General features: G+C 38.9%; 1 protein-coding gene across 1 annotated transcript in view; it reads right to left on the bottom strand.

Moving 5' to 3' along the window:
- Positions 1–15,311, bottom strand: part of LOC150091651 (sushi, von Willebrand factor type A, EGF and pentraxin domain-containing protein 1-like) — a 183,168-nt gene that overhangs the window by 64,735 nt on the left and 103,122 nt on the right. Inside the window, exons 30-32 of the mRNA XM_090376268.1 lie at positions 9,868–10,076; positions 9,103–9,627; positions 4,435–7,263 (exon numbers count right to left, since the gene is read on the bottom strand). Coding sequence (XP_090232394.1) covers positions 4,435–7,263; positions 9,103–9,627; positions 9,868–10,076 — 3,563 coding nt within the window. The remainder of the gene's footprint in view (positions 1–4,434; positions 7,264–9,102; positions 9,628–9,867; positions 10,077–15,311) is intronic.

The following is a 15,311-nucleotide window of genomic DNA, read 5'->3' as shown; positions in this document are numbered from 1 at the left end:
TTACTAAATCGTTCAGTTCGACTTGCATGAATTGCGTTAAAATATTTTCTGGTTGATAACATTCCTCTTTAGCTACTGCTTCGGTGGAAAAAGATATGGACTCCAAAGTTTCTGGTGGAGGTTTTTACAGGCAGATGAGGTCTATGCGGAATCGGTCTTATGGCTGACGGTAGATCTGGATATTTGATGTCCTTTTTATTTTTTGAATTGTAACCTTTAACGTCACATACACAAATGTAACATTCGGCATAGTTTACTGGCTCGCGCCACACCATAGGAACAGCAAATGGCAAGCACACCTTTTTTCCTTGACTCCATTTTCTAAGATGTTCGACACATGTATGGCATACTTTATGGGGTGCCCACGATTTATCCTGATCGCCTAGTTTTATGTCCAATTATGCATAATACGATTTTTTTACAAAATCGGTATTTCGCCTCTGCTTTACAGGAACAAAACAACCACATATGTAACAAAATATGTCGGGACTGTTTATACTCTTTCTGGTTGCCATACTGAAAGAAAACTAACACACAATGAGAGCTCACGACGGTTTTTACATGAGTACTGTGACCGCATAAGGGATGTGCCACTTATATAGGCTCTGTGATTGAGTGGACTGTACGAACAAGTGAGTGCATGCTCAGACAAGTTTAACCCGTAACTACACACAGTAGTCTCCCAGACTCCACTCGTAAAATAAAATTCTGGGAATCACGGGCCGGAAGAGCGGGGTGGGGAGCCGTCTACCTTCTTGAGTCAAGGTCGGCTACCTTGCTGTGTGTGTAGTTACGGGTTAAACATGCACAATCTGTTGTATTTGAGGCAAAAATCACTGATTACGAATATAGGGGTATAAAACTTGTAAACAATTGCAGAAACTATAGTTATGTACATATTTGCGTATAATACCTAGGTAATATTTTGTTAATGAATTGTGAAAAATCTTTACGTGATAAAAACAAACGGACTTCGGTTTAGTAATCAGTAGACATGCATGAATAACTGCCACATACTTTTACTCAAACCCCAGATACACTGTAAATAAGTGTAATCATTGTAATTTTACGTAGTAAAATTCGTGTTTTTTTTTTTTTTGTTTTTTTTTCACTTTTTGTCAAAATTAACTTTATTGGGGGTTCCTGGCTGGCGTCTTATGCGCCTATGCCAAAGTACGGCCGTGGACGTACCATGATTCTACTCCACCTATCCTTATTACAAAAAATATTTACCGTTTCCCTGACAATTGAATCTCCTAATAGAACTAAGTCCTTTTGAACCAGAGTAGTTTGCACTTAGTTATTGTGTTCTATGAGCCCGAATCGGGAATGCATCACTTGGTAGGTTACTAGAGTCTTGAGTCCCTGACGAGCTCCCAATTACATTATTCTCGAGGGCAAGCACCAGATTTTAACTTACGATCAGTACCCTCCGTACAACGGTGACAAAGAAAGGAATCGCCAGGTGAGCTACGATTATCCACTACGACATTGCAATACATGCCACAGATTCTGCAAACGATAAAATCATGACAGCCGGAAATCGTCACAGGCTATTTCCGTGTGAATCATGATACCTTCTGACGAAGTGCTCAATGCGGATCTTGTAACATTTTTGCCCGCTCAGGTGCATAATCTGAGCAAGAGGTAGAAACCCATCAGCATTGAGCTTGCTCAAACCGTTCAATGCCTTATGCACCTCAGATCACATCGCAGGTGCCTAGTCTCCAGACACAATTTGCAAAATTTCAGCCTTTCTTGGTAAGCGAAACCCTTTGTTCCCCTTATCGTTAGAGCACGTTTAGCAAGAGCCACAATTGAGGAATCAAAGAAAATCACTGGTGTCAACAGTAGTCTTAAGAGTATGCAATAAGTAGAAGTCCAAAAAAGTAGTGTCATATTAGAAACATCCGAGAACTGAACTCATCTGCGCATGTGTAATGTATCCATAAATTGCATGCTGGTCAATTTGCCTGTTTTGGTGGATTGAAAACAGAGTTTCCGTTGAAAAGACCTTGCTGTCCACGCTTTAGACTGATTAACTCAGCTATGGAGTGAATAGTTCCCTGCATCACTGACGGATTCAAACTAGAGCCTTTTCCAACCGGCGTGAGGAAGACCAAATATAACTACTTGCTACCTGCAGACTAGTGAGAAGAGAAGGTAGCTCTCAAAGGACTAAATGTAGCAGAAAGTAAGTACAAAGAAATAAAGAAGTACAAAGTAAGCACCAGAATAAAAGGTCTGATGTGCAGCATATGACTCAAAAATTCAATTTAGGCAAAGAAAGACCTATTTCCAACTGAGCTACGAAGTATCTGGGATTCTTCAACCCCCGCAACATATATCTGTATAAAAAAAAAAAAAAAAAAAATTATTATGTACCAGGTACATAATGAATTGCTGCCGCTATACTCTGAGACTGATAGTGTCTGTCACAGCGGGCCGTTAAAAACGTCTTTACTGCAGGAACTCATTATGAAACTGGTACAGTAAGTTCATGAAGAAAGTGAACCAATAACGACTGCATCCAGGCAGGGCTTGCAAAGGTACTTGGGGGCCCCGGATGCAAAAAGGGTTAAGGGGCCTCGTTTATTTATGTTAAGACTTTTGTAGCTCCGTCGATTGGGCCTCCTAGGTGGTGGCCCTGGTGCGGCGCATCCAAAGCACTCCTCATTTGCATGGCCCTGCACTTAGGTACGGTATAATTAGAATAGATGGAATTATTATCGGAAGGCCTGCCTAAAGTATGTTACAAACGCTTCTATAGAACCTTGTAACAGAACAAAAGAATGAAAGAATACTTTGACCTTATATCCATGCATGGTGAATAATTTGAGGTATAAAGGGAGATAACTACCAGAAGCTTGATGAGGACTTTTCGCTTATACCATCTTCAAAGGAGAGGCGAACACGTGTCGAAGGCTGTATTTATATTTGAAAATCTAGAGAATTAGAACAGCTTACAAAGGTTTTATGGAGGAAAGGAGTTTCCGAGTGGAAACTTTCATATTCTTTCCTACATAAAATCTGTAAGCTGTTCTAATTCTCTAGATTTTCAAATACCCAAACTATTAGTCAAAACACGATGGGGCGGGAAATTTTCTTCTATCCTCCTCCTCTTCCTTTCGCCTACTTAACTCTCCCTCCCCCGCGCTTTTGAAATACTGCAAGGAATGTGTCTGGGCCATATAAATACGGCCTTCGACACGTGTTCGCCTCCCCTTTGAAGATGGTATAAGCGAAAAGTCCTCATCAAGCTTCTGGTTGTTATCTCCCTTTATACCTCCAATTATTCACCATGCATGGATATAAGGTCAAAGTATTCTTTCATTCTTTTGTCCTGTTACAAAGTTCATCTATAGAAGGGTTTGTAACATACTTTAGGCAGTCTTCCGATACTAATTCTATCTATTTTAATTATACCGTACCTAGTCGCAGTCATTGGTTCAGTTTCTTGACGAACTGAAAAAAACTTGAAAATATCGGGAAAGAGAATTCCAGACTTAAAATTTCTAAAATATCTATATTATAATATTTTCTATTAAAAAAAATCCACTTGAGATCACTTGAGATCTTAGATTAATTTTAAAAAAATTTATTTAAAAGACACAGATCTAAATTTAAAAGACACAGATTTAAATTTATTTAAAAGACACAGAGGACACAGATCCTACACACAACAAAAAATCAGAATGAGTAAGCATTGGTCCAAGTTTACGAATATTAGCGGGTATCGGTTACACAAGCTGTCTGTCTAACAAGTTGCACTTTAAGAAATGCAATTGAATTAATTTCAGGTCCATCCTACATTATGGTTGTGAGACCTGCCCGATTGGAATGGCCTGTATGGTTCCAGGGTAGTTTCAAGTGAGATATGGAGGCTGCCGATTTTTAGATTTCCCCCGCTAATCTCATCAAGGATGGTGTAGTTAGAAATGGTATATGGGATGTGTTTATAGAGTTGGTATATCCATCTCTATAAACACATCAACTCTTCTATCTTGATGAAGTTGTGTGACAAGATAACATTTTCTTCTGTGACAAATCTGTAAACTTATCCTGGGCGAAGATCATCTTCCAAAGCTTTTTCTTCACCGTAACGATTTACCCTATCTTACACTCGTCTGGGGGCGTGACATACAGATGTTGATATGCACTTTTTCTATACACTGATGATTTATACTAGAGAGACAGCCTTTGTTATAAGAAGGTGAATAACTTTGCACTAGCTTATAAGCACCCTTAACTGTGTAAAACGTTATGGGTGCTTATAAGTACTAGTATGAATCAATCCTTGCTCATACCGGGATAGCCAACGTTCCCTTTGTCGAGAAAGAGCATTATTACCAGTTACTAAATTTACAACTACGGCACCGTATGATATAAATTCAAATATAAATTAATTATATAGAAATGAATAATTCTACTTACCCATTAATTTTCCATTCGTTGGCCTTTTCGCACTGGTGTTTCTTTTTTCCTTTAAGTCTATAGCCTGTATCACATGTATATATGGCTATTGTTCTTCCAGGCCGATGTTCTACAACTACAGTTGTGTGTGGTGGAACAGGTGGTGGACCGCAATTCACTTCTTCACAGTGTGGCATTTCTCCTTCCCACGTTCCATTGTGCGTACATTCAAGAAGTCCTATGCCTCGCAGTTCATATCCATCTTCACAGCTATACATCGTTTTACTTCCATATGTAGTACGTCCTTCGTGGTGTGAAGTTCCATTCAACAATACAGGAGGCGTCCCACAATCAATGAGAAGACAAATGGGTGCAGAACCCTCCCATTGTCCTTTTTTATTACACCAACGATATTCCTTTCCTTGAAGACGATAGCCATTTTGACATTTGTGTAAAACCTTTTGTTCCACAGTGTAGGGTCCTGGAGGAACTATAACATTCTTTGGCAATTCTAGAGGGTCGCACAAATAGCGTCGACATGTAGGGACATCAGAAGACCACCTCTTATTAGTTTGGCAACGAATTTCGTCAGCACCATCTAGCCTGTACAATGAATTACACTGGAATCGGATCACCGAATCAAAAACAAATCTCGAACCATTTACAGACCCATGAGGAAGAGATTTAATGGGAGGACAAGAAACCACTGAGCATAATGGAGTTTCCAAACTCCAAGTTTGATTTGGCTGACAAGTAGCATTTGTAGCACCATCGATCTCGTAGCCTTCTCTACAAGAAAAATGCACAATACTGCCTACTGTAAGAGTGCGGAAAAATACAGTACCATGGGAGGGAGCAATAGGTCTTGTGCAGGGAAGTGGATTGCACTTAGGAACATTACCATCCCAGGTTCTACTTTCAAGGCATTTGTGACGCGGATCTCCTTCAAGTTTATAACCTTCATTACAGTGGTAAACGATGGAATCCATGAACCGAAACGAGGATCCGACAGTGTATCCGTGGTTCAGTTTTGGTGGTGTAGGACAAGAAATTTTTTCACACCTTGGAGTATTAAGACTCCACGTTTCATTCAGCAAACATGTTCGGACATTAATGTCTTCTATTTCATATCCACTGTTACAGAAGTAGTTAGCTGTAGCTCCAATGAGGAGTCCTTTTGTCTCAACCCATCCATTTTTCAGATTTGGAGGGGATGGACATTCTGCTGGCAGGCATATTGGCTCCACACCACTCCAAGATCCTCTCTGCATGCACGTGCGACTTGATTCGCCGACAAGTCTATATCCTGGTGAGCATGTATATGTAGCAGTAGCTCCATAGCGAAGTGAGTTCCATTGAACATGCCCATGAGGTATGGCCTGAAGGGAGGCACATACAACTGGAATACAAGTAGGAAGTGAGTTTGACCATGAGCCATTAGACAAACATTCTCTGATCGTAGTCCCTACAATGTGGTAGCCAGCATGACAACTGTAATTCACCTTCGATCCAAATGTTATGGATGATCCTATTACTTCTCCTTGGGTAAGTTTTTGGGGTTTTCCACAAGAAATTGGACTACAGGTTGCAGTCTCACTTGACCATTGTCCATTGGCTTGACAAGTTCGTAGTCGAGGTCCTTCTAACTCATATCCTGGAAAACACCGATACAGAACGCGGTCTTCTAAATGAAAGATATCCGCCCTTGATCCTTCTAGCACCATCCGACCATTGACTGTAATGTCTCCTCTGGTGATAGCTACTGGCCATACTTTGACTTCCTTGCCATCGGCTCCCTTCTGTTGGTTGTGAACCATAATTTCACCATTTAGCAGTGGTTCAGGAATTGGACAAGATACCCTCTCACATACTGGAGGATCTGCAGACCACGTACCATTTTCTGTGCATCCAATACGTTCTGGACCATGCAGTAAATAGCCCCGTTTACAGCTATAAGAGATATAAGCTCCAAAGTGAAATAAGTCCCCATTCTGCATTCCATTGCTTATGTTCTTTGGCTTTGAACATGACACCGGAAGACAACGTGGAGCTGTTCCATTCCAGGTATTGTCTATTTGGCATGCACGATTTGTTTCGCCTTGTAAATAATACCCTCGATCGCAAGAATAAACAATAACTGTACGATAGCGAAAATTAGCAGCAGAAATCTTCCCATGAGGAATATTTTCTATATGGGGGCATGATGTGCCAACACATGATGGATAAGGTGCATTCCAGCTGCCGTTTTCTTCGCAAGTTAAAGTTGACTCTCCAATTAGTTCCCATCCAGAATCGCACCTAAAATTCACTTTGTTGCCAAAAGTGAAATTATCCCCAACCATCCTACCAAATCGTAATGAAGATGGCGGAGGGCATCTGACAATCTTACAGGTAGGAGCGTGTCCCAGCCACTGACCATCCATTCCACATTTAATCGGTTTTCGTGGGTGAGCAACCAAAGTAAATCCTTTGTTGCATACGTACGTTAGATTGGTTCCTGCTGGGAACATATAACCCATAGGATGACTGTATGCGACCTTTGGAGGTTTAGGACACATTATTCTTTCACACTGTGGCTCTTTATCACTCCAAGTCCTGTCAGCTCGACATCTTCTTCGACGATTTCCGATCAGCCTATAACCAGGATCGCATAAATAATCAACTTGTACATCGTATTCATGACTTGTTGTGCTGATTTTTCCATGTTCAGGAGCTGATAACTGAGGACATTCAATAGGTTCACAAATAGGCTGATGTCCTCCCCATGTTCCTTCTGCCAAACACGAGCGAGAAACGTCTCCAATTAGAATGTAACCTTTGTGACAGCTATAGGTTACAGTATCATCGAAACTAAAAACAAAGGAAAAAGAATTAAAAACCTTTCATAAAAAATAAAACTGCATAAATATAACTTTCACGAGTTTCTCACACTAAAATGTAGTTGCTTCTTAGATCATTATTTTATTTTTACATGCATAAAGTTCTAATTATTTCGAATATGCTTCAAACACAGTAACTGTATCATACAGGGTGTTTCAAAATTGTATGGAACAAATGTAGGAGCATATTCTACAGCTAAAAATAAGAAAATATGTTCCTATAAACATGATGCAAAAGTCTTGATTTCCAAGATATTCAATATTAATTAAAAATTTCAAAATAAAAAAAAAAAACTGAAAAGATATCCTTAAAAGAAGAACATCTAATGCAGCTGATCAAAGTGGTCCCCATTTTCTTTAATACAATCTTTCTTCATTTAGCGCAAAGAATCGACGATTTCTGACATGTCTTATCGCTTCACAATTGTTCTTAATGGTTTCAGCAGTTCCAAAATGCGATTTCTCAGTTCGTCTTGGGTGATAATATGCATAGTGGTGGTAATAAATCAAGGATTACATGTCATCCCACACAGAATAATATAAGGGTGTGAGGCCGCGTGATTGTTGTGGCAAGAGCGTTCCGAATCAACTCTTTTAAATAAGGAGTGTTTAAAAAGTCAGAAACATCACAGGAAATGTGGACTGGACCACATAAACTACATCCATTACCGATTTTTGAGGGGTTTGTCTTACGATAACTCACGCAGATAATTTAGGTATTCCATTCCTAAAAATCATACTAGTAAGAAATAATAACCAATAAGATTATCCCCAAGAACACCATCCCAAACACTAAAGGAAAAGAAATGTTGATAATGAGTATTGACAATTGTATGTGGGTCGTTTCCTATCCAGGTATTACGAGAATTGAAAATTCCGTTTCCTTTAAAACATGATCCATCTGTAACCAGAATATATCCGTGAAATAGAGGATCGTGTGTTCCTTTAAAAAATGAGCCACTGACAAAAGTTTCTGCGTTTATTCATATCTTTTGGGACAATTCTTATACAGGAGTGCTGTGAAACAATTGGTGTTCAAGTAACTTCCTCCATACGCTTGCAGATGAGACATTTACGCAGCCCAACAACTTTCCAGTGCTTACGGTAGGAACATGCTCTTCAACATTTGCAGTTTGTCGAAATCTCCATATACCAACGTTTACTCGTAGTGGTTTTAGCGCATCTTTTTTGCTAAGTCGTCTCTCAGCAGCAGCAAATGGTTTACGATTTGGTACTCGTCAAGTTTGAAAATTTTCCGCATGTCTGCGAATAGCAGCCACATAATTCAGGTCCTCGTGTGTAACACAGTTGGTATAGTTACCATCCTTCCCACACCGGGTGGAAAAGACCCGAGTTCGAATCCCTTCAATGAAACGAAGAATTTTTATGGATCTTTTTCAAAACGTGGCTGGTTTAGTCGGTCTCAGGCGAGGATAGCATGGTTTTCCTCCCTGAAACTCTGGATTTATAGACATATTCGTACTTACATACTTGTATATACGGCGCAATATGGCGTAAGTTGCTTTAAACTCTACAACAGCGAAACGTTACCTTAATATATACTGATTTAGTTAATAGCTAAATAAACTATCTTTGTATTCAAGTGGTCTAAGAGTGGTCATTAAAGAAATCTAGAACCAATGATATAAGATTAAATACAATAAAACTTTTTTCTTCATTCATTCTGTCAACCATTAAGACATTTTTAAATATGTGCCTAGTAGTACGTATACCACGGTTGACGATCGCTGGCTTATAAGTATGTTTTTTGTTAGAAAATTAACATGAAAACTAACGTGTAAAAACTTACCTGTGACCTTTCCATACAACTTCTCCATGGGCAGGAGCAGTAGGGGATGTACACTGAACTTTCTCACAACGTGGAATCGTTCCATCCCATTGTTTATTTTCACGACAAGTTCTCGATTTCGAACCAACAAGAGTGTATCCAGTATCGCACTCATACTGGATCACGGAATCCATTAGGTCACTTTCTCCAATCGTGTGGCCATTAGTTACGTCAAGTCCGTTCATGGAACAGCGAATTGCGATGCAACGAGGTTCTGAATCACTCCACGTCTCGTCTTGTTGACATGTTCGGTTTATTGGTCCACGAAGTTCGTATCTTCTGTGGCATGTGTAAGTGGCTACAGTTCCGTAGATGACATCTTTGACAGTCACATCGCCATATTCTGGTGGTATAAGTATTGGACATTTAACTCTATGGCAGGTAGGCTCCTCTCCTGCCCAATGACCGTTTCCTTGACACAACCGTTGAACAGGTCCATGCAAACGATATCCTTCATCACAGTAGTATTCTACAACGGATCCATACCTGCAAATATTTAAATGTTAATTTAAATATACATATTTATTACACCAATTGATTAATGTTATGTTAAGGCTAGTTATATTAACTGGCTTACATTTTTTGAACATTTTAATTCATAGTAAAGATAAACTAATGAATGGACAGTGGAAACAACGAAAGCAATGTTTCATTGCTTTCGCCATTGATTTAGTTGCGCCTCATTAATATTTTTTATTATAAGCACAACAGAAATCTCATTACTACCTGGTATCGGAGTAAATAAGGTATGCATGCTGAACATTAAGTGGATCAGGACAGCGAATTATTTCGCAGTGAGGTTCTTGCCCACTCCAGGTGCCATCATGGAGACACTTTCTTGCTTTATTTCCTTCCAAAAGAAATCCCTTTGTACATGAGTAAGTTGCAACTCCAGTAAAGGTATGATTTGTTGATGTCACATGGCCGTTTTCTATCTAAAAGAGAAAAAATAGTAAAATATGCACGCATTTTCTCCAATCACGCACACGCACTCGCTTTTTTTTTTTTTTTTTTTTAATCTTGTATGAAACTCACTTCAGATATTTCTGGAGAAAGCGAATAACTGGAACTTCATAATTCATTTCCCTTAGGAAAATAGAACCATTTTCTACCCAAACTGAATTTTTTGGGCACCAGAGGAAGCTTTCCATTATAACAATTGTTTCCGTTTTATTTTAAGTTTTGGACCACCAACCTTGTTAAACAAATACAAGTTAGTTAATGTACGCTGTGCGTTACACTTAAAGCGTGTTAGCAAATAGCAAGGCAATGACTTTTATGGGTGAACAGAAAACATTTCGTTGCCCATTCATTCCACCAGCCAGCGCACTGCAACAAACATAATACCCAGTGTTTCTGCTACAATATACGATATATGAATTATCTGTGCTATATGTATGAAAGTAATAATAATCGTCAGATTTCTATTAGTCACATACTAATGAAATTTGGAAAGTCTCGACACGTCGTTCTAAAAGAGCGAAATATAAAATTTCATTAAAATTCATCCTCTGGGAGTTCAGTTATTACATGCGAATGGACAGACAAAGAAATAATAATTGCCGAATTTCTATTGATCCAATTTAATGAACTTTGAGGTCTCAACAAATCTTTCTAAAAGGCCTAAATATAAAATTGCATGAAAACCACTATCAGCCGAGTTATTACATGCGGACGGACATACAGACGGACGGTTATAGTGAAGACAGTAGGCGCATTACGCATATATGCTAACGTGCCTAATAATTTGCTACACAGCATCAGAGTTAGTAATGCACAAAATATAAGAAAATACAAATTCATTATTAATCAATATATAGAATTTAATGCGTTAAAATATATTAATTAGTATTAATTAACTCTAAAAATAACTAATATTAATAAATACTAATTAATTATTATTAATTGGTATTAGTATCAAAGACCATTGTTATGTATAGGTACTTAATAATAATTTTATATTATTACACAACATCGCTTATAAAAATTTAATACTAGAAATATTTTATAATAAAAATTCAGAACTATTATACTACGCGATAAAAATATTATATTGAAAGGGGTTCGCGAGTTAAAAAAGATTGGGAACTGCTGCGTGAGTGTATACGAATGGAACTGTCATAAATATACCTTTACCACCTTATGAAAATAAGTGAAAGAAAGCTTAAATTAATTATCTTTAAATTTTATTTCAGTGTTATAAATAAATTAATTTAATTAAAAAAAGTGCGAGATATGATCAAAAAGTTTTGGAAACAGAACTAATATTTTGTAAATTATGAAGCTTACCAGCTGTTCTAGTAGTAGTAGTGGCATGTGATGCAAGAAAGCAAGTGTATGAGCTTATGCAGCATCAGCCAAAATAAAAAAAAAAAAAAAAAAAAATCACACCATTCCCTCCAAATGCCTGTTCAGTTCCTCCTTAAATTTATTTAACCTATCAACTTCCACAACGACAGATGGAAGTTTGTTCCAGCAATTAACCACCCGCTGGCTAAAGGCAAATTTCCGCACATCTATTCTACATCTGTCTTTTCTTAATTTGAATTTATGCCCCCTTAGGTTCGTAATCTGAACAAGTGGAAGGATCCCATCAGAATTCAGCGTGCTCAACCCATTCAAGGCCTTATACACCTCAATCAGATCACCGCGCAGGTGCCTAGTCTCCAGCCACTGCAATTTGCAGAACTTAAGCCTCTCTTGGTAAGAGGATCCCTTCATTCCCCTCACCAATCTTGTTGCCCTTCTCTGTACACGCTCAAGCAAATCTACATCCTTCCTAAAATGAGGCCTCCAAACTTGTACGCAGTACTCAAGGCGCGGCCTGATCATTGCCTTATACAGAGGGACAATCACCTCCTTCTCCCTGCTAGCAAAATTTCTATATATCATTGACAAAACCCCATGACCTGCCCTGGCAGCCTGTCTGCATTGCTCAGAAAACTTCATATCTGACTGCACAATTACTCCCAGGTCTTTTTTATTTTCTACCACCTTAAGTGTAGTACCACACAGTTGGTACGTTTCTCTGGGGTTACTTCTACCCATATGCAGTACTTTGCATTTGTCAAGGTTAAACTTCAGTTGCCACTTCTTAGCCCATCTACCCAAATTATCTAGATCCTGTTGCAGTAGCACACTGCCATTACTGTCATTAACAACCCTGCCAACCTTTGTATCATCTGCAAACTTCGACACTAAGCCTGACATACCTTCATCAATATCATTGATAAATATACAAAACAACAGTGGACCCAAAACCGAACCCTGTGGGACTCCACTAATAACATTAGTCCACGAGGAGCAGCACCCATTGATTACCACCCTCTGTCTTCTCCTACTCAACCATCCTTTTATCCATTGTAGCAACTTACCCTTAATACCATTCTGCTCCAATTTGTAAAATAGTCTTCCATGCGCAACAGTGTTAAAAGCTTTCCTAAAATCCAAATATATGATATCAAAATTATTTTTTGCATCCAGTTCCTTTGTAACCACATCATAATATCCTATCAAATTTGTCAGACAAGATTTTCCCTTAACAAACCCATACTGTGTCTGAATTATTGCTGCAGTCGTGTCTAGATGATCCTGCAATGCATCTTTAACCAGTGACTCCATTATTTTACCCGGAACAGAAGTTAAACTAATTGGTCTGTAATTACTCGTGTCACCCTTCGATCCCCCTTTGTGAATTGAGGATACATTTGCACATCTCCAGTCTGTGGGGACCTTCCCTGAGTCCAAGGATGCTCTCATAATTATGGTTAGGGTTTGCTTAGTTGCTTTGCCGCCTCCTTTAATATAACTGGATAGATCCCATCCACCCCAGGTGCCTTTCTTATGTTTAACTTCAACAATTTCTCCTCCACTTTGCTCTCAGTTATTACAAAATCATTAAGCACCCTGCTACAATTTGATAACCTTCTGCCATTTTCAAACCTTAATAACTCCTCATGTGTGAATGTAGATGTCAAATACTCATTCAGTTTGTTTGCTATCTGAGCAGGATCATCAACAGTCGATCCATTAATATCAATTGGACCAATCAGATTCATCCCTTCCTTTTAGAGTTTATATAAGTAAAGAAATCCTTGCTGTTTTTCTTAGCATCTTTTGCCAAAGATTTCTCGTAATCTGCCTTCGCCTGCCTAACCTCCTTTGTGACCTGATTACAGACTAGCTTATATCTGCCATAGGCTTCTGAGTCGCTTGATAATTTATATGCATCCCATGCATTTTTCTTCTCTGTTACGAGTCTCATTAGTTCATTTGATAACCATTTATGCCTAAACCTTGAACAATATTTCTTAATAGGTATGAAACTTTTAGTAGCATCCACGATTAATTCCTTGAATGCTTCCCACTTAGATTTTACTGTTGGTAACATCGTCAGTTGATCCCACTGTACAGAATTTAAAAACTGTCTGAGACCACTGTACTCACCTTTACGGAAGCAAAAACCCTTTCCTTTACCCCTGATGGTAATTATATCTTTAAGTAAATCCGACATCAGTACACTGTGATCACTGCCACCTAGTGGTTCCTTTATCTGCAAATTCTTAATACACGAATGAACACTGCTGATAACGAGATCAAGAGTATTACCTTCTCTGGTTGCCTTTCGAATATGCTGCTGCAGAAAACGATCATCCAATAAATCCACAAAAGTCTTACTAGTGTGCAAGTGACCAACGCACAAGTTCCAGTCAATATCTGGGAAGTTAAAATCCCCCATTATAAGACATTCTGATTTACTAACCCACTCTATTTCTCTGTACAATTGTTCACTGTACTCATTCGAGTCATTAGGCCTATAACACACTCCTACTCTTATTTTTGCTTTCGCAGTGCTTATGTCACACCAAACTGACTCAACAGTGCACTGTTCATCTATATCAACTGGATGCACTTCTTTTGATTTTATGTTTTTCTTAATTAACAGCATAACCCCTCCTCTCTTCCTATCCTGTGTATCCTTTCTGTACACATTGTACTCCCCAAATTCCAGTTCTGCATTCCTTATATCTGTGTGACACCACGTCTCTGCTGTCCCAACAATATCCGCCTTTGATGGATATTGTTCTGATGGATCTCTTTCGATAGTCTCCTTGACACTATGTACACTGATTCCACAGTTTCTGAGAGCATTCCACAGACTTCTTTTGGAATTAATAATAGTTTCCGTTTCGCATTCTGAATATTTCCTCAGTCATTGCGGATCTGCGACCTTTAAGAGAATTTTAAGCTTGGAAAGGGGGGAAAAATCAGATGAGCTAAATCCGATGAGTAATGGCGGATAAGGGGCCATCCCATCCAACATACTCACTGAAGTGCTTAGCAAGAAATTCTTGCTAATGATGGACTGCTTAGCAAGAAACTTGAATGGAAAACATTCAAGTTTCATTCAGTCAGCAGGGGCTTTGCCATGATGCCAAATCCCTAAAATCACTTTACCGGCCGTTTTCTCAGAACAGTTAGCATTAACATTAGCAGTGGCAAATGATGCAGTAAAACAAAAACAGACACATCCCATTTCACCTATTCATTCCCTCTAATAGTTTGTCTAGTTCTTCCTTGAATTTATTTAAACTATTTACTTCCACAACAATAGATGGAAGTTTGTTCAACAATCAACCACCCACTGGCTAAAGGCAAACTTCCACACATCCATTCTGCAACCGTTATTCCTCAATTTGAATTTGATATGCGTTCTCCTCAAGTGTGTAGTCCGAGCAAGAGGAAGAATCCCATCAGCACTGAGCTGACTCAATCTACTCAAAGCCTTAAACGCCTCATTCAGATCGCCTTGTAGATACCTAGTCTGCAGACACTGCAATTTCCAGAACTGCAGCCTTTCTTGGGAAGAGAACCCTTTTCTTTCGTTCACCAATCTCGTTACCCTTCTCTGTGCTCGTTCCAACAGCTCTACATTCTTCCTAAAATGAGGCCTTCAGACCTGTATGCAGTACTTAAGATGTGGCCTGACTATTGCTTTTTACAATGGGATAATCACCTCATCCCTTCTAGCAAAATTCCTGTATATCATTGAGAAAACCCCATTAGCTGTCCTGGCAGCCTGCCTGCATTGCTCAGAGAACTTCATATCTGATTGTACAATTACCCCCAAGATTTTGTTTCATTTTTCACTACCCTGAGTATGGTACCAC

This window comes from Mastigoproctus giganteus, chromosome 1 (assembly GCF_048544385.1).
Source record: "Mastigoproctus giganteus isolate SK-2022 chromosome 1, ASM4854438v1, whole genome shotgun sequence".
In the NCBI taxonomy this organism is placed as follows: domain Eukaryota; kingdom Metazoa; phylum Arthropoda; class Arachnida; order Uropygi; family Thelyphonidae; genus Mastigoproctus; species Mastigoproctus giganteus.
This window is presented reverse-complemented; position numbering and strand designations above follow the sequence as displayed.